This window comes from Antechinus flavipes, chromosome X, assembly GCF_016432865.1.
Source record: "Antechinus flavipes isolate AdamAnt ecotype Samford, QLD, Australia chromosome X, AdamAnt_v2, whole genome shotgun sequence".
Classification (NCBI taxonomy): domain Eukaryota; kingdom Metazoa; phylum Chordata; class Mammalia; order Dasyuromorphia; family Dasyuridae; genus Antechinus; species Antechinus flavipes.
In genome coordinates this window covers 45,498,117-45,526,014 of record NC_067404.1, presented here as the reverse complement: position 1 = coordinate 45,526,014, position 27,898 = coordinate 45,498,117, and the positions used below count along the sequence as shown (strand labels likewise).

The following is a 27,898-nucleotide window of genomic DNA, read 5'->3' as shown; positions in this document are numbered from 1 at the left end:
TTCTGGCTTAAAAAAAAAATCTTCTTAAATTGGATACTACTCAGCTTCTTCAATAATCATCATTTTGGATTTGGAAGGGACCACAGGGGCCTTTTATTCCAAATCTCTCATTTCACAGATGAGAAGACTGAGGCCCAAGGAAGGGAATGGATTAGCTCAAAGTGACACTATAATCAGAATTGGAATCTAGGTACTCAGACTCCAATGCCAGAGCTTATTTCTTCCTTCCCTCCTTCCTCTCCCATATCCTTTTCTTCCCTCCCTCCTTCCCTTTATCCTTTCTTTTCCCCCCTCCTTCCCTTTATCCTTTTTTTTCCTCCCTCCTTCCCTTTATCCTTTCTTTTCCCCCCTCCTTCCCTTTATCCTTTTTTTTCCCTCCCTCCTTCCCTTTATCCTTTCTTTTCCCTCCCTCCTTTCCCATATCCTTTCCTTCTCTCCCTCCTTTCCCATATCTTTTCCTTTCCCCCTTTCCTTCCTGAGCCACACCACGCCAGCACTGGGGTCTAAGTCCCAGGCCCATTCTGTCATTTTAACCACGCAGTTGTCAATTTCAGCCGAGCCCAGGGCGGGCCCAGCCCATCTTGTCTGGTTACCTTCCGGCGCGCATGCGTAGTCCTGGCATTACTCATTATTTATTTATTTATTTAGAGTGCTACGCAAGCGCCGTACTTTAGGCAAACCGGAAAGACGCCGTTCGTCTGGTACCCCAAAGATGAAGTATGAAGCCAGTAGTTTGATGGGATTGGGGAGTCTGGGGCAGGTAGGGTGGGTGGCCGGGCGGGGTAAAGGCTGCTTAACCGCCCCAGAAGGGGAGGGCGAGCCTACACGCGGCGAGAGGGAGGGTCAGGGGGAGGCGGACGCTGGCATCGGGCGGCGTTCTCCGCCTCGCTCTCATCTCCGTCTCCTCTTCTCGCCCCTGCAGCGCACTGACCAAGGTGAAGCTTATCAATGAATTGAACGAGCGGGAGGTGGAACTCGGGGTGGCCGAAAAGGTATCCTGGCACGCCGAATACAAGGACAGCGCTTGGATCTTTCTGGGTGAGGCGTGCGCGCTCCCTCCTTCCTCCCTCCCTCCCTCCCTGTCTCCCGCCCTCCCTGTCTCCCGCCCCTCGGGCAGACGCCTCCATGTGGGCCTTCCTCTCCCGATTTCATTCAATTCCATAAACGTTTAATAAAAGCCCACCGTGTGCCGTGCCCAGTCTGGCCCGCGCCCCTCCGGGGCCTCGGGGCCTCCGGTGGGCAGGGCACGGCACCCCCCCCTCCCCAGATGTCTCGGCTCCTTTGTCCTCTCCGCCGTCTCAAGGCGTGTCGGGCCTTACAGTGAAATAGCAGACTGGGCTTTAGCCCCCGAAGGCCTGTTGCGCCTCTGACTGCGGGCTACGAGCTATTGGGGACTTCCCCTCCACCTCCCCAAACCTTATCTTTTCAATTAAATATGGCAGCCGTTGCGGTGAGAACGGCAGAGAAATTGACAAGAGGCTGCCAGCCGGGGGGTTAGCCTCTGATCCACGTCATCCATTCTTGCGCCCCCCTCCCATCCCCCTTTCACCCCCTCCCCCCCAACGATCTGTTGCAGAGCCCTGGCGTTTCTGCCTTTCGGTAACGTCTCTTCTATGAATCCCCTTTTCTCGCGCATTAATACCACCCTGCTACAGGCGTCCATCACCTCCTAGTCCGGTTATTGCAACAGCCAGGTGGATGGGCGTCTTGCTTCCTTCCTCCATTAACGTTAAGAGATATTTCTCCAAATTGCAGGTCTGACGCTGTCACCTCCCTATTTCATGGATTCCTTCTCTTCTTCCCCCGAAACTCTCCCCATCCAAGCTTTCCCTATTCTTATATTATGTCATATTATTATTATTATTGTTATATTATATTATATCATATTATTATTGTTTTGTTATATTATATTATATTATATTATATTATATTATATTATATTATATTATATTATGTATTATAGAGAACAGCACCATTTTCCCACTCTCCAAGGCTTGAAAGCTACTGTCATTCTTGATTCCTTACTATCTCTCACCCTCCATATCCAATCTGTCACCAAGGCCTGTTGATACCTTGGCAACACCTGGCCAATCTATCCTTCTCTCAGGTGCTGCTGCCACCTGTGTTCAGGCCCTTCTCGTCTCAAGTCAGCACAGTTGCAGTGACTGACTTGTGGGTCTGCCTGTCACAAGGATCTCCTAGCTCATCTCCTCTTCAGCTGTCAAAATAATGTTCCTAGAGTGAAGATTGAATGATATCACCCCCCCCTCCCCCATACTCAAACTACAGTGGCTCCCTGTCACTTCCAGGATCAACTAGAAAGCCCACTGTTTGACTGAAAACCCTCTCCTCCCTTCGCAGCCTCCTACTTTACTTGCTGTGCAGTCTAGCCGGCCTTCTTTCTTTTCCCTGTTTTCCTCCTCTCTCTCCCTCTGTCCACATAGGAAATCATACCTTTACCTGTAGGTGGTGTTCTGCCCAAAGGCATAGATAGACAATTTGCTAGCTGACACCTCACAAGATATCTTGGGGTTTAGAGACTGGATTTCTTTCTTTTCTCTTCCCTACTTATCCTAGCAATAAAAAACCAAACAGGCCCAATGAACTCTTTTGTTCTGAAATCATTTATGATTTCTCAAAATCATCATCCTAAAATCAAAGCATTGGAAACCCAGGCTTTAATAAAGCACATTAGGATTCAAATAAATAGAGCCGCTGGACCACTCTGGCTCTCTTTGATTGACCCACGATGGGTCCGAGCCCTCTGATCATTGTTTGGGTCCTCTTGGCTCCCAGTAAATTTAAATAGCAGTTGTTTTTCTTTTGGCCAGAAATTCTCAGGCTTTTTTCTTCTCAGATTGATTTTTTTGACTAGGTGAAAGAAGCCATTCTCTGCTGCATTTCTTACCTAGCCTTAATTACTGAATGTGCATTGCCTTAGATAAACTGAGACCTGGGAAAGACCTTAAGGAGGCCCAGGTCTTCCACTGCATCCAGGGCCAGTCATCCTGGCCACTGGGCCCGGATGGCTCTGGGAGGACAGAGTGAGGCTGGTGATTTTGTACGGCTCTCCTTCATTTCCTCCCAATTCACTTACAAGTCAAGACATCCTCCTCCTGATGTCATTGGTCCTCTTCCAGTACAGATGCCCAACATCTGCAGCAATCTGACATTCTCACCTTCTTCACACGATAGACTTCCACCTCCCCACATTTTCACTGAAGGAACTCTTGCCTTCCTCCTTTCCACCCGCTAGCTTCCCTGGCCTATTTCAACTTGCCGCTAAAAGCCCACCTTCTCCAAGGAGACCCTTTCAGTTTTCCCAGTATAGCATTAGTTGTTTGCTTGTCTCCTCATTAGATTGGGAACTCCTCGAGAGCAGGGGCCATCTTTGGCCTTTTTTTGGGTATGCCCAGTGCCTGGCACACAGTAGGCACTTAATAAATGCTTATAGACTGACTTTGGTCTTGTGACTCCACATCCATCACACACAACTTTTTTTTAACCTTTAATACAGAGCATTCATTTTATAGGAAGCTTCCATAATGTTGCTTAAGGGTTTCCTAAAAACCTGTCAGGTATGTGTGTGTAAGCTTTTCCATAGAGACCGGTGCCACAAAGCAAAAATAGAAATAATTAAAAATAACAGCTCAATATGATATAAATGATAGTGCTGGGTTTGAAGTCAACAATGTTATGAATATGCTGCAAAGATAAAAAGGACTCAGGAGTATATGAAATAACTTGGTTTGTTTATGGTTCTTCAAGAAATGGGGGGAGGGGGGTCCACTCGGGGGCAGCCCCTGGAGGTCCTTGCTTATAGGCAGGAGAAGGAACCTTTGGTTTCCCATCCTGAAGCACGAGGTTTCTCCCTTGTCCCCCCAGTTGGCCGGGGATGGTAAAATAAACAGATTTCTTGATCCTCCCTTTGCATGTTTTTTCCTTAACATGTTTCCCTTTCTTCATCATACAGCCCATGATTAAAAATGGCAGAAAATTCCCCCTTTAGGGAGGGGAGGTTAATATCAATTAACTCAATAAGCATGAGTTAATTTTTTATTTGGGGTTGATTTTCATCAGCTTACCGGTTCAGCGGCTCAAAGCCTTGTTTTGTCCAACTGACTTGGTTTTGCTCTAAGTCCTTGTCACTGTATAGAAACACAATTTCTCTAGGTTGCTCATGAAGAAAATCTGATCCCACATTTGATACTTGGTAGGTAGCTGATCACCTCTCTGTGCCTCAGTCAGCTTTCTAAGACTTAGCCACTTACCGGTCATTGATTGCAGTGACCTGCATTGTTGGAGGAAGGTCCCATCCAGGAAATCCCCCGTGCTGACAAAATCCTGGATCCTCTGTGTATTTATGAATAGTATAGAATGAAAAAGGACACGGATTTTGGAGTTGGAAGATTTCAATTCAAATCTTGGCCCTTAAGTCAGTTTTGCTCTCTGGCTCTCAGTTTCCTCATCTGGAAGGTCAGCATATTAATATTTGTTTAGCTGACCTCTGGAGAGTGATTATGGAGAAAACTGATGGGAAATTGCTATCTCAATCAGAATGAAGAGCCAAATGTACTCTGGACATGACTTAAAAATCTAGGGCGGCTAGGTGGCGCAGTGGTTAGAGCCCTAGCCCTGAAGTCAGGGAGATCTGAGTTCAAATTTGATCTCAGACACTTAAAGCTTTCTAGCTGTGTGACCCCAGGCAATTGCCTCAGCAAAAAAAAAAAAAATCTATAGCTATACCCAGGATAGGTATATTCATAACAGTGGATATACATCCTTCTTATTGGAGTGTTGGCTAATGATCCCTGTTCTCTTTTTTCCTAGGAGGACTCCCCTATGAACTGACTGAAGGAGATATCATCTGTGTGTTTTCTCAGTAAGTTACATTCCAATGACTACTATAATAGTAAAACCTCAGTTGGGGTCTGCTACTGATGTTAAGAAGAGAGGCAGCTTGGGATTTTGGTATAAGGGCAACCTCTGTGAATGGCTCAGTTGTCCAGAGACAGAGGTGCTAGTCTCACGTTTGCAGTAATTTACCGTATGGGCTTGAATGAGGAAGTTTCCTTCTCTGGGACTCAATTTCATTTTGTGTCAAATGATGAAGTTGGACTGGGTTATCTTTAAGTCCTTTTCCGGTGAGCTCGCATCGAGCGAGCTTCCTAATGAGAGAATTCCTCTATTCAGCAAGCATTTCCTTGTTAACTTTGCAAAAGGCACTGGGCCGTGGGCTGGATACGGAGAGCAATCAATCAACAAACATTGATTAAATGTTGACTTCTTCCTCAGAACAAGTGCCAGACGTACAAGGGAAGGCAAAAACGGTCCCTTGCTTCACAGAGCTTACAGTCTGATGCCAGAGGATGTGCAAATAAATACTATATATATATATATATATATTTATAATATATATCATTATATATTATAAATCCAATAACAAATAAATTCAATAAATAAATCTCTACGGAATTATGGAAGGGGATCTGGGTGGGACCAACAATTTGGGAGTTACTGGGAAAGAGCTTGTCTAGAAGCTGGGATTGTAGCTGAGTCCTGAAGAAAACCAGGGAGGTTAGGGAGAAGTAAGGAGGGAGAACATTTCACTCACAGATTCAAAAGTTAGGGAGTGTCTTGTGGAAGACCCAAGAGGACATTTCTTGTTGAATCACTGAGTGTATTGAGGGGAGTCAAGTATAAAAGAAAAGTTGGCAGGAGTCGGGTTGTGAGGCGCTTTAAAAACCATCTAGGACAGTGGTCCTCAAAGTGTAGTCCAAAGAATTGTTGGGGTCTCTGAAACCCTTTCAGAGGGTCTACAAATTCAAAATTATTTTTTATTTCTAATCTAGTAAACAGCTATAAATACAACCCATGTGAACAAAAACTCTTTGAACAGATCCTCATTGGTTTTTTTTTTAACAACACGAAGATACTGAGAACAAAAATTTGAGAACCACTGATCTAGGACTTTATATCTGATCCTGGAGGCAATAGGGAGCTATGGGAGTTTATTGAATAGAGATGCTACATGGTCAGATCTGGACTTGAGAAAAATCCCTTTGGTAGCTGTCTGGAGAAGGGATTGGAGGAAGGAGAGATTGGAAGGCGGGAGAGCAGCCAGAAGGTTATTGCCATAGTCTAGATGTGAGGTAAAGATGATCTGTCATAGGGGGTGGCTGTGTGAGCAGAGGGATTCTTGACATGAGGGAGACATGTTAAGAATGAAGAAACAAGACTTGGCAACAGATTGGAGAGCTGGTATGATTCAAGTGAGGAATTGAAAATGACACCTGGGTTTTGAGTCTGGGTGACTTGGAGAATGGGAGAATGGTGGTCCCTTCAGCAGTAAATGAGGGGATTTGGAGGAAAAAATGAAATTTGTTTGGGGCATGTTGAATTTGAGATGTCTGTGGGCATTAAAAAATAGTGAGCTAGGGGCTGCTAGGTGGCACAGTGGATAGAGCACCAGCCCTGAAGTCAGGAGGACCCGAGTTCAAATGTGGCCTCAATCACTTAACACTTACTGGCTGTGTGACCCCGGGCAGTCATTTAACCCCAATTGCCTCAGCAAAAAAACCAAAAAAAAAACAATGAGATAAGACTGTTCAGGAGTAGATAAGTAGATAAATGAACCCATGTGAGTTTATGAGATCACTAAATGAGATAGTATTGCTGGAGAAGAGGACTCAAGAGACATTCATGATCTAGTAGATCCTGGATCCAGCAAAGGAGACTGAGAAGAAGCAATCAGACAGGTAGCAGAACTGGAAGAGAACAGTGTCACAAAAACATAGAGGAGAGAGAATATCTTAGGAATAGAGAGTGATCAACAGTGTCAAACATTGCTGTGAGATCAAGAAGGATGAGAATTAAGGGTAGGCAGTAATTATGAGATTAGTGTTTAGTTTTTCAATTGAATGATGCATTTGGAAGCCATGTTGGGGATGGTTTGGGGAGAGAATCAGAAGAGAAGTGTAGATGCATTTCTTAGGGAATTTAGCTGAAATGTGGAACTATATCCCCAAAGGACTGTCAAACTGGGCACACCCTTTGAGCCAGCAGTGTTTCTACTGGCCCTATATGCCAAAGAGATCTTAAAGGAGGGAAGGGGACCCATATGGGCAAAAATGTTGGTGGCAGCCCATTTTATAGTGGCTAGAAACTGGAAACGGAGTGGATGTCCATCCATTGGAGAATGTGAATAAATTGTGGTATGTGAATATTAAGGAATATTATTGTTCTGTAAGAAACGATCAGGAGGATGATTTCAGAGAGGGCTGGGGAGACTTACTCGAACTGGTTGCTAAGCAAAGGGAGCAGAACCAGATCAGTGTACATGGCAACAAGACTGTATGACGATCAATCCTGATGGGCGTGGCTCTCTTCAACAATGAGATGATTCAGGCCAGTTCCAATGATCTTGTGATGAAGAGAGCCATCTGCACCCAGAGAAAGGATTATGGGATCTGAATGTGGATTATAAGGTAGCATTCTCATTTTTTTGGTGGTTGTTTGCTTGAATTTTGTTTTCTTACTCATTTACTTTTTTTATCTGATTTTTCTTGTGCAGCAAAATAATTGTATAAATATGATTATACATACTGGATTTAACATATATTTATATTTAATGTATTTATATATATATTTATATATGACATATATTGGATTGCTTGCTATCTAAGGGAGGGGGTAGGAGGGGAAAATCTGAAACACAAGTGGATTGTGCAAGGGTCAGTGTTGTCAAATTATCCCTGCATGTGTTTTGAAAATAAAAAGCTTTAAAAATTAATCAAAAAGGAATTTAGCTGAGAAAGGGAGGAGAATTCCACAGCTATTGGCTATCACTGAATCATGTAAGGAGTTTCAAGAATGGGGGAATTTTGAGCAGGTTTCTAGGTAGCAGGGAAGAAGCCAGTAGATAGAGATTATAGAGGGGGGAATAATCGATAGAGAAGATGGTCAAGGATAGCCCCAAAGGTCCTTGTAGAGGAGCTGGTTTTGGCAAGCATCGCCTGTTGGAGATTGGAATAAAGGAGGAGATAATGGGAAAAAATTGATGTGATGTGAGCTGAGGAGAAGCGTGACTGGACTCTTTGTGAACGGTCTCAATTTTTAAGGAGTCTTAGATGAAATCTTCAACTGAGAAGGTGGCAGGCTTGAGGAAAGTTGAGGTTTACAACAACCCTTATGGTGAGTGGGTTAGAGTCAATTAGGAAGGAATAGAGAGACTGCTTTGCTGCACTAAGGGCCCATTTGATAGGAGATAACAAATTAATGGAGGGCCCATTTACTGTGGTTTCCTGGTTTTCTTCAGCTCTATTCAGCAACACATAAATAGGCATGAAAGATAGACAATGGGAATAATTTTGGGGTTAGGATTTGGCCATTTGTAATTGGTCATAGAGCGAGGGAGCAAAGTATTCAAACTTAGAAGATAGTGATGGGCTGAATAAAATGACCAAAAGTTAGAGACCGAAAAGAAAGGGAGGTGGTAATGTTCCGGGAGAGAACTGAGGGTGGAGGAAATGGAATTCATAGTGATGAGGGTTCGAGGCCCTCAGTCAGTAGGGAAGATGGAATAATAAAAGATTATAATCCGATATTTCAGAGGTCATGAACATGGATTAATGCATCTCAGAGGTAGATCTATGCTGAAACGAGTGTGGATACCCAGGAGTTTGTCTTAGCCTAGCAATTAATTCACTGATTTGAGATTTCAGTTCCTTCTCTCAAAGGAGAGGATTGGCCTAAAAGAGATAATGAAGAATATACTTTCTTTCTCAGCAGAATCGGGGGGACTGGGAGAACAGAATATGTTGTCAAAAGCCAATTATTATCCTGTCGGTTATTTTTGCTTAACTATTTTCCTTTGATACAGTGGGGTTCGATTTCAGGTTGTGTATGTTGGGTAGTTTCCCAAAAGGATAATGTATTCACTCTGTATCTTTGTGATTGTGTACATACGGGCACGGGTATGTCCGCCCCCCCCCCCCTCACCTCCAGACATACATTTTTTGGTTTTTGTCCAGACCTATTATTTCATCAGTATAACAAACTCCTAATGAACAACTTTGCTACAATTGCAAATTTGCACCAGCTCTTCAACTCTTGGTCTTAGATTTGCCTGGGAGCAATTAGATGTTGGGGGATTTCCCCGGGGTCACACAGCCAGTATGTGGAAGAGACAGGACTTAAACCCAGGGCCATCAGGCTCGGAGGCCTTCTTTATATCCACTCTGCCATATGGCCTTTTAGATCTGTGTATGTATACATAATATAAATGAGAAATATGAATATGAAACTGAATTAGAAAAAAGAAAAGAGGTATTAAGACTAATTGATCTCTAAGGTTCCTTCTAATGCTGAGGAAATGAACCTTGGACATTAGTGTGTAAGCAGTTAATGTGCTTTTTAAAAGTAAATTTTTAATTAATATCTTCTGCTTCTTATATCATAGTTATCCTCAATATCTCTCTCCTTCCCAGAAAGCCATTCCATTTAACAAATAACAAATAATTTTATTTTTTTTTTGCTGAAACAATTGGGTTTAAGTGATTTGCCCAGGGTCACACAGCTAGGAAGTATGAAGTGTCTGAGACCAGATTTGAACTCAGGTCCTCCTGACTTCAGGGCCGGTGCTCTATGCACTGTGCTCCCAAGTGCCCCACAGATAATATTTTTTAAAGAGCAAGAATCCCTAGCAAAACTGATCCATACAAAAAGTCTGAAAACATGTGCAATGTATAACACTTGTGGATCTCCCATGTTTCCAGAGGGATGGAGTAGGAATGTTTTCTCATATTTCTCCAATTCTGTTCATGTTTGATCTTTATGATTTGTTGCATCCATTTTGATGTTTTTGGTATGCCATTCTTTCCATTTTACATTGCTGTCGTCTTGGTGTAGCTCGTTTTCTTGGCTTTGACTACTTCACTGTGTATCACTTCATGTCTTTCCATGCTTCTCTGTAATCATCACATACATCATTTCTTAAGAGAAAGATAATATTCCATTAAATTCGTGTACCACAATTTGTCTAGCCATTGTCCAGTGGCTAATCGATGAGCATTTATTATGTTCTAATTCTTTATAATTAGAAAAATGTGCTTCTGTAAGTATTTTGGTGTATATGGGGATTTCTTCTCTTATTGATGCTTTTCTGGGGATATAAGCCTGGTAATGGAATCTCTGGTTCAAAGGGTCTGGACATTTTAGTCAGTTTATTTGCCTAATTCCAAATTGCTTTCCAAAATGATTGTGTCATTTCACAACTCCACCAACAATGTATTAGTGTGCCTAACATTCCACAACCCATCTGACATAGAATATTGCCATTTTGGGGGTCATTTTTGCCAATTTGCAGGGTATGAGGTGAAACCTGGGATTGTTTCAGTTTATATCTTATTATTAGTGATTTGCAACTTCTTTCATGTGGTTATAAATGTGTTGCAGTTCTCTTTTTATGACCTGTTCGTATACTTTAGCCACTTTTATTGGGGAATGTGCATTAATGGTGTGTGTGTGTGTGTGTGTGTGTGTGTCCATACATACATATATATATGTGTGTGTGTGTCTCTCTCTATATATAGAGACACACACACACACATATATATCTATATATGATATGTAAAAAATGGTTTATATATAGATCTTGAATATCAAACTTTTATTAGAGAAATTTGGTGAAAAAAAATTTTTTTCCCCCTGTTCCTTCTTATCCTAGGTGGATTTTGTCTGTGCAGAAGCTTTTTCAGTATTATGTAATCAAAATGATCTATTTTGTCTTTTGCCATTATCTCGTTTGGTTAAGAATACCTCTCCTATCCCCTACTGTGAAAAGTACATGATGGTTGGTTGCACATTCATACAGATTATATCAATTTAAAGTTTTGCTTTAATCCTGATTTCTAGCAAAGGAGTTTTTTCTTTGATAAATTATGTTTTCTGTTTTTATCAAACACTGAGTTATTGTATTTCTTTGTTTCTGATTTTTTTTTTAATGTTTCATTGACCCATCTCTCTCTTAACTAGTGTCAAATGGTTTTGATGACTGTTGCTTTATAATATAGTTTGAGGTCTGAAAGGGCTATTTCCCCTTCTTGCCTCCTTTTTTTCATCATTTTCTATGGTATCTATTTCCAGATGAGTTTTGTTATTAATTTTATTGAGCTCTGTGAAGTATCCTCCTGCTAATTTGATGGGCATAGCATTAAAAGTATAAATTAACTTTCATGATATTGTCATATTTTATTGGCTTGGGCTAGCGACGAGCACTGACAATTATCCCGAGTTATTGAAGTTGTTCTTTATTTCTTTAAGGAGAACTTTGTAATTGTACTTTGGTAGGTAGGTCTCCAGATATTTTATGCATTTTGTTGTTACTTGGAATAGGATTTTCCTTTCTATTTTTACTTCTTGAGCTTTGTCATTGTTATTGAGAAATGCTGTTGGTTTCTGAGGGTTTATTTTGTAACTTGCAACTTCGTTGAAGCTATTGTCTGTAGTATATTTGCCGATTAGTTAGTATTTTCCAAGTAAACCATCATATCGACAAATAGGAAAGGCTCTAACTCCTTTTTAAGCTTTTGATTTGTTTTGTTTTACTGCTGTTGCTGTTATTTTCAGAACTATATCAAATAATAGTGTAGCAAGTAGGCACTTTCTTTCACTCCTGTATTTATTGTAAAAGGTTCCAGTATAGCTCTATCGCACATAAGATAATTACTTTTGGTTTAGATGCTTTTTATAAAAGTTCCTCTGTATTTTGTATGGTTTTTTAGCAGAAAAGAGTCTATGTTTTATCAAAGGCTTTTTCTACATTCTATTGAGATGATCCTGTGGTTGTGGACATTTTTTTTTTTCTTGAGGCAATTGGAGTTAAGTGACTTGCCCCGGCTCACACAGTTAGGAAATGTTAAGTGTCTGAGGCTGGATTTGAACTCAGGTCCTCCTGACTTCAGGGCTGGCACTCTATCCACTGAGCCATCTAGCTGCCCTGGATATTTTGTTTTTAATATGATTAATTATGTTGATTGTTTTCCTCTCGCTTGGCCGCAATGAACAATTTCTCAGATGAATTTCCGTAGTCTTTTTGGCAGGATTTTGTTGAAAAATTTTTCAGGCAGTATTCATTAAAGACATTAAATGCCTATAGTTTTCCTTCTGTGATTTCTCTCTCCATTGTTTAGGTATTAGGTCTGGTAGATTCTGGTAGAATGCTTTTTTCAGAGGATGAGTACTAATTGTTCTTTAAAAGTGTGATAGAATTCTCCTGTGTATGCTTCAGGACTAGGAGATTTTTCTTTGGTAGTTCCTTTAGAGCTAAATCTATTTCCTTTTCTGAGGTTGGGTTATTGAGATCTCTTTCAGGTCTTTTGATATTTTGGATATTTTATATTTTTGAGAATATTAGTCTTTTCAAAGAACTTGCTTTTGGTTTTTTTAAATCAGTTCTATGACTTTTTTGTTTCCAATCTATTTCTCTAATTTTTAATATCTTTTGTGCTTATTTTAGGTTTGCTTATTTATTGGCTTTCTAACTTGAAAAAAATGCATATTTGGTTTATTAATCTCCTTTTTCTATTTTGTTAATAGATGTTTGTAGGGATATTTTCCCCTTGAGGACTGCTTTAGCTGCATCCCAGAAATTTTGGTATGTTGTTTCATCATTATCATTTTTTCCACAAAATTATGAGTTTTTTTCTGTGATTTTTTTTTGGACCCTCCCTCCCCCCACTCATTTCACTATTAAAGTCTCCATTTGGACTACATCTCTTGTTTGTGGTTCTTGACCCAGTGACTGTTGTATGATTGTATTGTGGTCTATTTAAAGATGTATTAACTATTTTTTCCTTTTTACATTTTGTTTGCCATGTATCTGTTCTGATACATGGTCAGTTGTTGCAGAAGTTCCATGTGATGTTAAGAAGTATGTATATTCTTTTACAGTCTCATTTAGAAGATTCCATAAGTCTTTCAGTTTCTACATCAATCTGTTAAGTTTGACATGTTCTCTTTTGTTTATCCTTCTTTTATGTTTATCCAAAACTGAGAGAGGACTATTGAAGTCTCCTGTCACTATTGTGTTACTATATTTGTCTTGTAGCTCAGTTTCCTGAACTTGGATGCTAAGGTATTTGGAGCACAAGAAATTTATTACTGACATTGGTTTGTTGTCGATGGTTCTTTTTAGCATGATATGGTTTTCTTGTTTATTCCTTTTTATTTTTTGAATATTTATTTTTTGCTTGTCAGATAGGATGATTATAATTCCTACTCTTTTGATTCACTTGATTCATAATAAATATTTGTCCATGGTCTCTTTTATTTTGTGTCTTTGTTTTTTAAATGTTTTTAATTTGTATTTTTCATTTTATGGTATTGTTTAATCCATTCACGTTAAAAATTGTATGAATTTGATGTATATTTCTTCCATTTATTGCTATCATTTTTTCCTAGTTAGGATTTTTTTCTGTCTCTGTAAACATAGTATTATGTTTCCCCAGTTACTTTAACTTGATCTTTTTTAAGTTAGCCCTATTCCCACTGGCTTACTTCCCCTCACGTCTGATCCTCCCATTTGTTATCCCTTTCCTCTTGGGGTTTTGTTTATTAGTTCCTTTTTATTTCCTGTTTTACCTGTCTGTCACTTAATTCTTCCCCCTTCTTTTTTTCCTATTAATCATATGGATTTTCCCTCTCTTCTAACTGGTCCTGTTCATTAGTTTTTACAATTTCATTTTTCACTCCCCCTTCCAGAGAAGATTTCTCTTTCTTCATCTAGTCATTATTCATCCTCTGTCTACCTTAGTCTTTCCTTCTCTGGTTGAAGCCCCATATAATTATCTAGTTTCTCTCCAGTCTCTGTATCCTTCATGGAATCAAGACTGCCAAGATATACGTTCTGGGTATATACCCACGAAGCAGCTTCTGCCCCTGCCTCGTAGAGCTTGCTTCGTGGATTTCCTCTTTTCCGTTGTCCCATTCTCCCAGAACAGTACCAGTGCCTGTGGGTGACAGCACACCGCTCCGTGACAGGACTTCCTTTTAACCTGGCTCTGATTATGCAGGCATATATTGGACACTTCCCTCTATTCCCTTTCTCCCTTCTTTTCCTGGTTACCTTCTTTTCCCATTTGCCTCAAAATCTCTTCTCTGGGTCCATGTGCTCAAACTTCTCCAAATACCAGTTGTCCCTCAGAGTTCTAGCTCCCCCTCATAGAGTTTGGATGAGTGGTCTTTTCAAGTACCAAATCCCCTAAACCACATGGAGCACAAGGTTACCCCTCTCCCTTCACAGGATGTGTCAGAGGAGTATTCATCAGGGGTCTCCCCTCCTACCACCAGTGCGAGGTTTCCCTCCTTTACTTACTTTTCCGTCCTTCCCTCTTCCTCCTGATCCACTTCCCCGTAGGATCCTCTCTTCCTGGGAGACCAAGTTTTCTTCCCCTAATTGTTAACCCTCTATTTGACCCAGGCATATAGTGGACACTTCCCTCTATTCCCTTTCTCCCTTCTTTTCCATTCCTGCCCCCTCCCATTTTGGAATGTCTCCCAACCTCCCCCTCCCAACCGAATCTTGATTTGGCTGTAGTCAGGGTGTTACAGGTTCTGTCTATAATGTCCCTGATCGGCTTTTTTATTGTTACCTCTATCTGACTCTTGCACCTAAACCCCTGTTCCTTGTGCGTATTTAGAAAGAACTCTCTTACGCTATCTGCTATTACCCTGTTGCTGTCCTAGACTGCCTCATTTATTCACCCCATGTGTATTTTTGTTTTCTGGGGTGCTCAAGAAGCAGATGATCTTTTCAGGTCTGCTTTTCTTTCTCAGAATGTTTCAGATGCCTCTTTTAATATTAAATGGCCCATCTTTTTCCATTTATGATTAATCTCAGATTTGCATCCTGAATTTAAAACACATTATGTCATTCCTGAATTTTACAGTGGGTGCGGAATAATCTTATTTGATTTTTTTTTCCTGTATATTTGAAGGTCTTTTTCCTGATAGCTTATAGAACTTGTTTCTGAATAGGTTTTTTTTTTCCTTTCATTTTGGGGGATTAGTGTTTTGCTTGCATAATGTTATAATATAATATGATGTTATTATATTATATTATGTAGATTATTCTTATATATAATATTTATATAATATGATGTTATTATATTATGGATTATTATATATATAATAGTTATAATACAATATATCATATTATTATTATATTATTTAATGTTGCATTTTGTTCCTCTTCCTCTAGATTGTCCTTCATTTCTTTGTATATCATCCCCAATCTATTGTTCTCTCTTTGGTTTCTTTGCTGAGATTTGCCAGCTCAGATTCCATTTTTCTGTTCTGTCCATTTTGTTATGGAAACCATAAATTTCTGCTTGAAATCATTCAGGAGCAGCACGTTGGGATTCTAGTGTTTTCCTCATCCCATCAAGTGTTTAACAGTTTCCATTGGTTTTAGAGTATAGCGGTTCCTGAGTCTGTGTACTAGATCTGGAGGCTGTATTTCCTTTCGTTGTTATTGTTTCTTCTGTCGATTTATCTGCTTATTTTCAAAGTCTTTACGTTGTCTTCTTCCCGAGATCTGGGGTAATTTTAGTCTCTCACCCCCACCCCCCGTAGTTTCCCCTATCGTTCACTCTGGGGGTGGTTTCCTTGGGGACTGGATCCCAGAGCCCCTCGGCCTCTTCCCACATTGGACAATTTACAGTTCGCCAGCTAGGTTTCTGCTCTGAGTGAGCTTTGGGGGGACACGACCGGCTCCAGCGGGATCCTGGCCTCTTTATCTCAGGTTTAGTGGATGCCCCACAGCACAACCCCACCACCAACGATGTCCTTCTGTCTGATCCCTGTGTTCCTCAGTTCTCTGGACTGGCACTGGCAGTTCAGAGAGCTGCAGCACTGGCACTACAGGGTTGATTCCTGTATTTTGAATCTCCAGGGCTCTAGGACAAGGGGTTGTGGAGGTTGTGGGGTTGAGCTCTATTTCAATCCCAGACACATGTTGTGTCCCGCCCCTTCTCCTCTATTCATCTACACTCCTGCAGCGATCTTTTGCATTTACAGAATGCTGCCTCCTTCACATTGTCTTAGTGCAGCCTGGAACCTGAATCTTCATGGCACTGGAAGAAGAACAAGGAGAATAGGGTGTAGGCCCGGCTTTTATTGCAAACCTGTGTGTTGGGCCCTTGGGTTAGTTAACAGTCTTGCTGCCAGTGGCGTGGTGGGGAACGGGGTGGTGAATGAGCTCAGGATCTGAAAACTTCTCCTTGCCTTGCCTTTCCTTCTCAGTTTATGGAAACTTTTTTCTTTCTTTTGGATCCTAAGACTCCTAGCTCATGGCGAACAGCTGAAATCGCTTTCTTTTTCTGCATAAGTTCTGTCTTTAGAGAGATCTGAGAGGTTGCGGGGGGTCACAATAAAATTTCTCATTCATTTTGTTGGTCATGTCAATTAGTGGGTTTTTTTTTTTTTAACAAATATTTTTTGGTCTGGGCCATCCTGGGTGGGGAACCTCCTTCCACGATGACGGTGGGCTTCTGCTCTGCAACTTAGTCTTCAAGAGTTGCCTGGGGCAGTGGGTGGTCAGGCGACTCGGATGAGTCTGCGGTCACACAGCCCCAGGTGTGTGGTAAACTCATGTCATCTTGCCCCTGAGGCCAGCTCGGTGTCCACTCTGCCGGTCTGTTTCACGATGACTTAGCCATCCTTTGTTAGCAGGCAGCTTGAGTTTGAATTAGAATCTGAGTTGGAAGGGATCCCATCCGGACTCCGCTCGATAAATGCATCAGAAGTCCACGCGGAGTCACGACTTAGACCTCGTGGACCTCGAGTTTCCGAGCAGGCTGTATGCTGGCTTTCCAGCCCTTGGATACAGCCCACGCTTCTTGGAAGTTTGCAAAGCTTCAGGGGTGCTACGGGGGCCATCATTATTTGCATTTTCACAATGAACTGTCTTTAGATTACTCTGACCGAGTCAGCTCCCCTCTTCCCCCAGCAGCCAGATGGGTGGGGACTCAGATACTCAGAATGACTTAAAATGGACAGCAGACACGGGGTTTGTCATGGAACCCTTCTCAAAGTCTTTCTAGCTTGGCAGGACTTAGCAGAAGCTAGCTGGGTTCTGCCAGGATCTCCTTAAGGGGCCCAGGGTTGCCCACATAGCACAGTGAAGTATCAGAGGAGGCCTTCACAGAAAATAAAGAGAGATGACTTCATAACATTAATCAATAGATCAATAAATATTCATTAAGCAGCTACAAGATATCAGACACTGTGCCAAGTGCCAATGATATAAAAAGAGACAAAAGACAGTCTCTGTCCTTAAAGAGTCTGTGGGAGATAACAGGTCAATATGTGTAAACAAGCTTTATACAAGGTAAATAACAAATCAGAGAGGGAACGCTAGAATTAAGTGGGATTGGGACGGGCTTCTTGTAACAGATGGCATTCTAGCTGGCACGTAAAGGAAGCCGGATGGGATTGAGGAAGGAAAACATTCTAGGCCTGGGGGACAGCCAGAAAGAGTGCTTGGAGCAGAGAGATGGAGTGTCTTGAACATGGAACAGCCAGGAGGCCAGTGTAACTAGATCAAAGAGTATGTGGGGATGAAGATACAAGAAGATTGGACAGGGGGCAGCTAGATGGCGCAGTGGATAGAGCACCAGCCCTGTAGTCAGGAGGACCCGAGTTCAAACCCGGCCTCAGACACTTAATTTCTAGCTGTGTGATCCTGGGCGAGTCATTTAACCCTAATTGCCTCAGCCAAAAAAAAAAAAAAAAAAAAAAAAGATTAGACAGATAAGGAGAGAGCTAGGTTCTAAAGAGCTTGGAATGCCAGAGTTCTGTATTTGCTTGGAGAGCCGCTGGGATTTATTAAATAGGAGAGTGATACAATTGGATCTGTACTTTAGGAAAATCGCTTCAGTGATGAAGTACACAAAAATATACTGGGATTCGGACAGCTCCCACTGGTTCAAATGAGGAAGATTTTACTGTATTTCATTAGAATGTCTTCCACGGGGAGAGTAAGCATCAGATGTGCCATATGCATACAGGTCTTCTGACCCTAGAGCCACTGCTCCGTCCCCCACGCCTACTATTGGGCTTTGGCAGTGCTCCCGAGTGAATCCACTCTCTTGCTTTGTGGACCACAAGCCAATGGTGGGAAGACTGCTCAGGTGGACTAGCCGGTGGCTTGGAGCCCCAGGTTTGAGTCTGGGCTTTTCAGAGGCTGGGACTTGGGGCAGATACCTTCACTTCTTTGACCCTCATCTGTCAAATAGGGACGCTTGTAGAGAGCCTCCTCGTCCCCGGGACTCTGTGGAAAGCGTTTGCTAAACTCTCAGGAGTTCTGGAAGTGGACATCCTGCTGCAGTAGGGATTTGGGAAGCGCCGTGGTGCTTTTCTGAGTCTCCTGGCTTTGGGAATTTGCAGTCAAGGAAGGACTTCCCAGTTCAGTCTCTTGGGAGAACTTGGCTCATTCATTCATCTCTTTGCTTAGGGACTATTGAGTCAGAATCACAAGATCGTGGATATGTTGAAAGTCTCCGTCTTTCACACACACAGATATGTTTAAAAGGAGATGAGCTTTGGTTTTCTAGGAAATCCACTTATGTGAAAGACCTCATTTCCTGAGAATGGAGGAGAAATGAGGTGTTAATCTGTATGTGTGTATCCATCCCTATGGGTTTGTAAGCACACTTTAAAGGGGGTTTCTTTATTTGACCTTTAAAGCGGATTTCTTTATTTGAAACTAGCACGACAAAGGAGTTCTACAGCATTGAAGTCTTTTATTTACTTTCAGGCCTTTCTACCGATCCTATTCTTAAAAGGCCCAATGACAGGGTGGCAGCTAGAGAGCTAGCGTTAGATTTGGGAAGCCCAGGTTCTGGTCCTGCCTCTGCCACAGCTTTAGGCTCCGTGTTCTGGGCATTCACTCAAATCCTTAGGTTGCAGAGAAGGTGCAGGGGAAATTTACTCACTAAGAAATACAAATGTTGAGGAAATCCCATATGTGCTACCATTTCCTCCAGTCTCCCCTTCCCATCCCTTTGCCAATTTCCCTCCCCCCCAAAAAAAATCACCAGAGGATGGCACCTTGGACTAGGCTGACCATTCAAGATGTTTTAAGGAGTCAGATCATGGAGTCAAATCGCAACTGTTCTGCTTCCTGCCTCCATGATGTGGAGCGGGTTACTCGAACCCTCTGGGATCTAGGTTTCCTCCTCTGGAAAAGAAGCGAGTTAAGCTTCTTGAACTGTTGCAACTATGGGTTCTGACTCCAGATTTTCATCTTCTCACTACTCTTACCCTGCCACATCTAAGCTCTTTCCAAGGCCTGTTGATGTCAACATGGTGTGCCACTACTAGTTCAAGCTGTTATCTCCTCTGTCTGGACTATCGCAACGGTATGTGAGTGGGTCTGCCTTCCTCGACTTCCTCAACTTCCCCGCTCCAATCCATCCTCCGTTTAGCCACAGCACAGATCAGATCATGTAATAACCCTCCTCTCCCCCCTGCTCCCAGCTCACTTAGGAAACTCCAGTGACTTCCTGTCACCTTGAGGAACAAATAGAAAATGCTCAGTCTGCTATTCGGAGCTCTTCCTAACCTCAGCCCCTTCTCCCTTTCCATTCTTCTTCCACCTCACTCCCTAACACGGACTCTCCCATCCAGTGATACTGGCTTCTCGGCTGCTCCACAAACAAGACCCTCTCTCAGCTCTGGGCATTTTCTCTGGCCGTCCCCCATGCTTGAAATGTGCTCCTTCCCCAACTCTGCCTCCTGACTTCTCTGCCTTCCTTCTAAGTCTCAATTCACGTGCTTTTCCCAACTCCTCTTAATTCCGGTGCCTTCCCTCTGCTAATTGTTTCTCATTTATCCCATGTGTAAGTTTCTTTGTGTGTAGTTTGTGTGTTGTCTTCTTCATTAGATTGTAAGCTGTTTAAGGGCAAGGGCTGTCTTTTGCCTCTTTTTGTAGCATAGTACCTGGCACCTAGTAGGTGCTTAATAAATGTTTATCAAGCGATTGTCAGAGATCTCAAGTCTTCCGTGCTTTGAGAGACATTCATCTTGAGTTACTTCGTGTGGACGGATGATTTACCTAGTGGTCTATCCTCTAAAGCTAACTCATTTTTAAATCTTTTTTTTTAAATCAATAGATACGGTGAAATTGTAAATATTAATCTCGTACGAGATAAGAAGACCGGAAAGTCCAAAGGATTCTGTTTTCTTTGCTACGAAGATCAGAGAAGCACGATTTTGGCCGTCGACAATTTTAACGGGATCAAGGTGAGTGTGTGTCTCGAAGTGGTCGGGCTTCATTTTGGTTCTTCTCCTAGGTGCTAGAGATGCCTGCTTCGTCCTTGCCAGCCAGTGCCTTAACTAGAGCCTAGTCTTGGGGAACAGGAAATGGGAGAAGGCCCTGAATCCTAGATGTAGAGACATACAAATTTTTTTTTTTTTTTTTTTGCTGAGGCAGTTGAGGTTAAGTGACTCGTCCAAGCTCACACAGCCAGGAAGTGTTAAGTGTCTGAGTCCAGATTTGAACTCAGGGTCCTCCTGACTTCAGAGCTAGTACACTGTGCCACCTGGCTTCCCCTGAGACATACAGATTTGGAGTGGGAGACCTTAGAACTTAGCTAATCATAAAGCCACCTCCATTTTGTTAGCTCTGCAAAGTTTATAGTGTGCTTTCTTCCCAACAGGGTATGTAGTGATGTTCTTTATCCTATTGTATCAGTGAGGAAACCAAATCCCCGAAAGGTAGGAAATAATCTTGCCTGGGGTCACACAACCAGTGTGAGAGCCAGGAGTTGATTTTAGGTCTCCTAAGACTGGGTTCCACACCCTGTGCTGTGTGTGTAGAACCCCCTGATTTTACAGATGAAAAAACTGAGGCTTGATAGGGAGCAGTTTATGTGATGTTCAGAGCCAAGGACTTGTGCTTCTTCCCCAGCTGTTGCCTGTACTCTCTCCCCTCAGGCAGGCTCCTCCCCATCATCCCCTTCCAACTCCAACATGCTCCCTCCCTGATCCGTCCTGCTATGTGGGAAACACACAGCACAGTGAAAAGGGGACAGCTCTGGCCTGGGAGTCAGGAGGCCTTGGTTCACATTGCAAATAGAATAATCTACATATAGGAGAAACAGAGGCAGATGCGGGGGAGGTGGAGAACACCGGGTGAGCGGACAGGCCATCATTCCAGGAAAGGATCATAACTTAGTCTTGACAAGGTAAGGATCAAGATAAGAAGGTCGAGGGCAGGAGACAGCAAGGCAAGGGGTAGTACTCAAAAGGAGGGGGAATTATCCCAGCAAGGACTGAGATAAAGCACCTGGAGTTTATGACTCAATGGTATTTCAAGGTTTCTTTTCTGACTCATTTCTCTCAGTCCTAATGGCAAGGACCCCTCTGAGAACATAAATACATAAAAGAAAATATACAGAATTACAAAGGAAACCAGATATTTAGAAATAAAGATGTGATTTTGTTCCTATTCAAGTTGATGTCTCCTTAGCCTCCTTGGGGAGCCTGGTGAAGAACCCCGGCCTGTGGCAGGGCTTGCCTTGTAATCACGATGGCTATGGTTCTTGCTGTAGCAAGGCCTCTGAGTACAGGAGAGATATGAAATTGGCAGAAACTGTAAGGGACAAATAGCGGTGGGGAAGATGTTGTGACAGGAAGGGTTTCAAAAACTTGGAAATCGAATGAGCCGGGAGTCTCAAAGTTTAGGCCAAAATTTGAGGTGCTAGTGACCATAGGGATAAAAAGGTGAGTGTAGGTTGTGTTAGGGCTGGAGCTTTTTTCCCCTTTTGTTCTCCATTAAAACAGTGGGTTTATTGATCATCTGGAAGATCGTGGCCCAAGAGTCAGAGCAGAGCATGAATATTAGTAGCATAGGAAAAGGAAGGGTTGAGTTTTCCCCAGTTTTCCTTATCTCACATCGGTCTCCTTTACAGACCACATTTCAGCCAAACTGGGCTCTTGCACATCCCCTTGCTCTCCCACTTCTGTTCCCTCTGTTTGGAGGGTCTTCCCTCCCTCCCCTGCTGAATCTTGGATTGCCAGCACCAAGTAACGTGTCCTGCACGTAGTAGGTGCTCGTGGTAAGGGGGTCTGTTTTGTCTAAACGTTTTAGACAATTTTAGAGCAATTCCTGAGCTCCATCAGTGCTTCATAAATGTTTGACTCCTCAGAGCTAGCTGTGTCACCTAGCCAGGTCTCTGCACTTAGTTTTAGGGGCAGACCTCTTCCTTGCCGGTTGAGGTTAAAAGCTGGGGCACAGTTGACTCTGTGGACATCTAAATCCTCGTGATTTTCCCTGATGCCATATAGCGCCTTGTCAAGTGGATGCGGTCAGAGGGCTTTTGGATAGTCGAGTGTCTTACGTTAACCGATCATATTAACTGCTAATGTTGCTATTCTTGCTCTAGATTAGAGGAAGAACTATCCGAGTGGATCATGTAGCTAATTACAGGCCTCCCAAGGATTCCAAGAATCTGGATGATGTAACCAGAGAACTCCGGGAAAAGGGCTGTGGGGTTAAGACCCCGTCTCCTAGTTCGTCGGAATCCTCAGAAGATGAGACACCTGTGAAAAAGCATAAAAAAGGTGACCTTGATGATGTCAGGGCGCACACTTTTGATTGGTGGTTAATTCTGATCAGCTCTGCTGTCTTGATGACTTCGGGGTTACCTAATGTTTGTAGGACAGTACTCGTGTAAGCTGTTGGGAAGGAGTCACTGAGGTCTTGGTATTCGCCGCAGCACCCAGCAATAAGCTGGCCTGTGGGAACACTTCACGGAGGGGTGACGGGCTCCACTGTGGTGAGACGCAGAATTGGCCTTTCTGTTTAGCTCCTCTGACTTCAAAAACAGCTAGGTTGCCAAATCCCTTCACTTGCCTTAGTCTTAGTTTCCTTATCTATAGAATGGGAATGATAGCTTCTACTTCACAAGATTGTTGGGAGGATTAAAGGACATAGTTAAAGCTCTCTCTAAATACTGGCCACTGTCGTCATTATTTTCATTATATAGTGATAAGGGGTCTGGACCTAAGAACTCCTAGATGAGGAAATTCCCTCTCCTGAGGTCAGCGTGATCTGACCATGGTTTCTGCCCAGCCGACTCCAGCGGCTTCATATTGCCTCGAATAAAATAGAGAGTCCTCTCTTTGGCTTTTGAAGTCCTACTCAGTCCTGCCCAGCCTCAGCGGACGGTGCTGTACCTCCTGCATTGTCCGAGCCAGCCCTGCCGACCTTCTCTCGCCCTCGTGCGCTCCAGTGTATGTCTTTGCACCTGCCTGAAATGCATTCCCTCCTTCCTTCCTCCTCAGACAACTACCCCCCCCCTTAACTTTAAGATGCAGTTTTAGGCCCTGCTTCCCGCATGAGCCTTTGCCAATCCTCCGCCCGCCCAAACTGCCACCTTATGCTCCAATATTTTGGGTTTGTTTATAGTTATCGACTGTATTCATGCCGTATGTATTCCATATGTTCCTTTTGCATCCCCACTTAGATTGCTTTCATTCTTTGCACTGGTTTCTCTAGGATTTCACTCCGTGCACGTAGTGGGTGTATAGTAAATACTCGTTGAGTGAATGATGGGTTTAATATTCAGTGTCAGTATGACTAATCTGATTTACTTCATAAGTCTATTTCCGTTCTAATGCATAACATGTTAGGACTTTTCAGTCATTCCCTCAGGATTCCTAGTCCATATATCCTCAGCCACTTTTCCTCTGATGAAGTTAATTTTTTTCCTCTACTTCTGGCTCCTCATTTTTCACTTTGTGGTTTTCTCATAAAGTTCTTTCTAGATTTTCCCTCCTCGTATTTATTAGTCTTCGTTGTATTCGAGCTTTCTATTATAATGTGGTTTCTCCTATTTGGGGACACTTAGTTTGCTTCTAGTTTTTTGGCTGTTTGGAAAATCTTGGGACAGAAAGCTCCTTTTTTGTTGTCTCTTATCCCACTTTCATAGCATCTTCACAACAATGGTATTGTAATGACGCCATTTTCATGTAAGCCTCTAGGAGTTCCCTCCAAATTTTTGGATTCCACCATCAGTGAATTAGTGTACAGGGAGTTCTTGCTTTGTGTAAGTGGACTGCTGTGCAGGCCTCTGGGTAAAGTACCTTTTACAGTGTGAATTTGCCTGCAAATGTGGGAACCACATATCTGTGGAGGGAGGGGCCTGCCACATGATTCAAGGACACATGGGGACTCTGGGGACAGAGAAGCGAGAGCCGGAGGAGGAATACATGAGGGCCACAGCCAGCCACGTGGGAGTCAGACACAGAGACGAAAGATGGGTGACGTGTGGGAGCATGGCATAGGCACATGGTACCTGAACACGGACAGATAGAAGCCATGCACTAAGGCAGGATGTGCACGTGGATGAGAATGGGGCAAAGATCTCTCTTGGCACCAGAGGTCTCAAGCCAAACCTCCATCTGGTGGCAGGGCTGGCGATTGCTCTGTTAGTCTGTTCTTCTGCTTTTACTTGGATTGGGGTTTGGTTTGGTTTGGTTTTTTTGGATGGAGGAGTAGGATGCCATGGAGTGCTGAGCCAAGGGGCAGGAGGAGAGAGGGGGAGACAGACAGACCGATGGACAGAGAGCACAGCACTATAGTAAAATTAGCATAGGTGGATTTTGGGAGGAATTTCAGTATTCTTTATGAAAAATATTTGTGTAATGTGAATTTACATAAAGCAAGAACTGTCTGTATATTTCTATTTAATCTCTTCAGCATTGAGTTTCATTGCTTTTATTTTTCCAAATTGGAGGTGGTACCCAGATTTTTTTTTTTTTTTGATGAGGCAGCTGGGATTAAATGGTTTGCCCAGGGTCACACAGCTACCTCACTGTTAATTGAGTCCTGATTTGAACTCGGGTCTTCCTGATTCTAGGGCTGGTGCTCTATCCACTGCACCATCTAGCTGCCCCTTAAAGGTATTTTAATTGGTATATTTTTTGATATTTGTAAGATAGGATAATTTTTTAAAATAAGTTTTTTTGGAAGTCTTTTTTCTTATATCATCGTAGCTGTTCTCAATATTTTTCCCTTCCCGGAGAACCATTCCATAAAACAAATAGTGATTTGTTTTTGAAGAAAAAAAAATCAGAACTGATCAATACAGTGAGAAAGTCCCAAAACATGTAAACTTCCCATACTTCCCATCTTGATTAAGGGATGAGTTGAGGCTGTCCCTCCCCCCCGCATTTCTTTGAATTTTGCTTGATCTTTCTGATTTTGTTATATTTGCTTTTCAATTTCCGAATCTTTCTATTTACATTGTAGTTACTACAGTAACTCTTGTTTTCTTGGTTCTGCTTACTTCATCCTGCATCAGTTCCTGTAAATCTCTCATCATTTCTCTGTATTTGTTACATACATAATTTCATCACATTCACATGCTACAATGTCTCTAGCTGTTTCTCAGTTTCTGGGCGTTTACTTTGTTTCCAATTCTTAATGATCACAAAAAGTGCTGCTATCAATATTTTGGAGTATATGAGTACTTTTCTTCTCTTATCAATGGCTTCCCTGGGATATGAGCCCAATAATGGAGTCTCAGGTTCAAAGGATAGGGACATGTGAGTCACTTGATTTGCATAATTCCAAATTGCTTTCCAAAATTTCAGATCTTAGATGTAACATTTTTTCAAGTGATTATTAATTTCCCTTTTTTGACCATTGGGGCCATGTATAGATATTACTATGATTAAAAAAAAATATGCACACACACATATTTGTAGATATGTTTGTGTGTGTGTATGTGTGTGTGTGTGGGTGTGGGTGTATTTGATATCAAGTTTTACTTGTCATAGTTTTCCAATCTTTTTTTATCCAATTATATTATTTTTCTTGCTTTTCATTTTTAACACGATCCTACACATCTGTCTTGTCTCTACAGATTCCTTCTCTTTGTTTATCTAATGTTCCATTTTCATAATTTGAAAACCAAATTCATTATTTAATGTTGGCATTCTTTCACCAAGTTGGCGATTCACTGAGGTGTGTGGTGTAAGATTTTGGTCTAAATCCATTTCTTATCAGTGCTTGGTTAAGTAGTTAATACTTTCCCTGAGTTTTTTTTTCTAGAGGCTTATCAAAGAGTAATCTTTTGTATAGACTCAGTTTTGTCTATCATTTTGACCTAAAGAAGATTAGAAAGCTTCATTTTCCTATCCCTGGAGTTCCTTCCTGAAGATCTTTCATTTTAATGAATCTGTTTATGTGCTTCTTGACTTTGCTGCCAGGATATTTTCCTTCTGCCTATCCTTGTTCGTGAACTGTGATATCTGTGTTTGCTATGTATGTAGAGAAAATAGAACAACTGCCTCTTCATCACTGATATAATTATTCTTTCAGACAAAAAAGAGAAAAAAAGGAAGAAAAAAGACAAAGATATCAGAACAGACATGGAGAAGCAGGAAATGCCCACATCATCGTCCGTAGTGTCCCGCCACAAGACCAGGAAGGAGAAGGAGAGTTCTGGTCTAGGTAAATCTGCCACCGGAAGCCTGGACAAGAACTCCAGCCCTGAGCGGCGAGAAGGACGTAGACACTTAAGCGGCTCGCCTGTGCTCCACCGAAGTCACCTCGAGAGAGCCGAGTCTACCTCGAGGAGGGATTCGAGAAGGGATAAGCCGTGGCATAAGAAATCCTCAAGCAGCTCCAGCAGGAAGGAAAGGAGGAGGAAGGAAAAGAGCAAACACCGGGAAAGAAGCCGCAGCTCGGAAAAGCGCTCGCACCACCGTGATGATCATTCTGAAGGCAGGTCCAAGAGGAGGCACAAACACAAGTCCCGAAGCTTTGGGAAAGACTGTCATTCCAGGGATCGGGAACCGTCCTACTCCAGTCGACACAGGTCCAGTTAAACGTGTACGGCGCGGCACAAGTGCTGTCAGCCCAGAAAAGAAGATTCATTTACAAAAATCCCTCACCTGAGTTAAGCTGTTGTTGTTTCTGTAAATAAAGTCTCTGCTACCAAGTCCCCTCACTTTCTTGAGTATGATAATCGGAAGACTGAGGATCCTCGAAATCTGAGTGAAGTACGGGAGTTCTTAACCCAGAGTCTGTGAACATAAAAACAAATATTTAATAGCTGTAGTTCAAATAGAATTATTTGCAGTTTTGTGTATTTTGTTTTGTGCACTTGAAAACATTATTGTGAGAAGGGATCTGTAGGCCTTGTTTCACCGGGTCTGTGGGCCTTGTTTCGCCAGGTCTGTGGGCCTTGTTTCGCCGGTCTGTGGGCCTGTGTTTCCAGGACCCAGAAAAGGTTTAGAATGCTGCGGTGTTACGAGGAGAGCCTAATCAGTAGCTGCTTGATGCTACTCGATTACTACCCTTCTCATTTACTTTCTTTCTTCAAGCGAGTTGGACTATCTAAACTCCTTTTCCACTTTCTCTCCTGTTTGCCAAGGGTTGAGAATTCCATAGAAGCTAACAGTTGGTGGCTACAGACCCCTCCTGAACTAACCCATCCCACATGAGGATCTGGATGTGACCCAAAATGACGGGTCGTGAAACTACGGCTAGGACCTTAACCTCTGGAGGAAAGGGTAGAGAGAGGAACTGGACCTGGGATTTTATTCATAAGGGAACTCCCGGCTGAGGAAAATTCCTTTGCCCATGCACCTCAGTATCTTCTCTTCAGTTAGTCTTTAAGAACTGCCCACGGCCAGGATGGGTCAGAGGTTGGACTGGAACCGAGGGCTTATTCACTATGCCGTGCTGCCTCTATTATGTAATTCATGTGAAACGGTCAAAGACAGACCCACTGTTCTCTTAAAATCTGGCTTGTGTCAAAATGGAATGTAGCTTATACTTGGTATTTTTCAGTGTCTGTATAATTTGTTTCTTTCGATATGT

General features: G+C 42.5%; 1 protein-coding gene across 1 annotated transcript; it reads left to right on the top strand.

Moving 5' to 3' along the window:
* The first annotated feature begins 629 nt into the window (after positions 1-629).
* RBMX2 (RNA binding motif protein X-linked 2) lies at positions 630-27,860 on the top strand. Its single transcript, XM_051969053.1, has 6 exons — positions 630-717; positions 923-1,038; positions 4,831-4,882; positions 20,175-20,304; positions 22,449-22,626; positions 26,393-27,860. The coding sequence occupies exons 1-6, from the start codon at positions 713-715 to the stop codon at positions 26,899-26,901; spliced, it is 990 nt and encodes a 329-aa protein (XP_051825013.1). The 5' UTR covers positions 630-712; the 3' UTR covers positions 26,902-27,860.
* Positions 27,861-27,898: the final 38 nt, after the last annotated feature.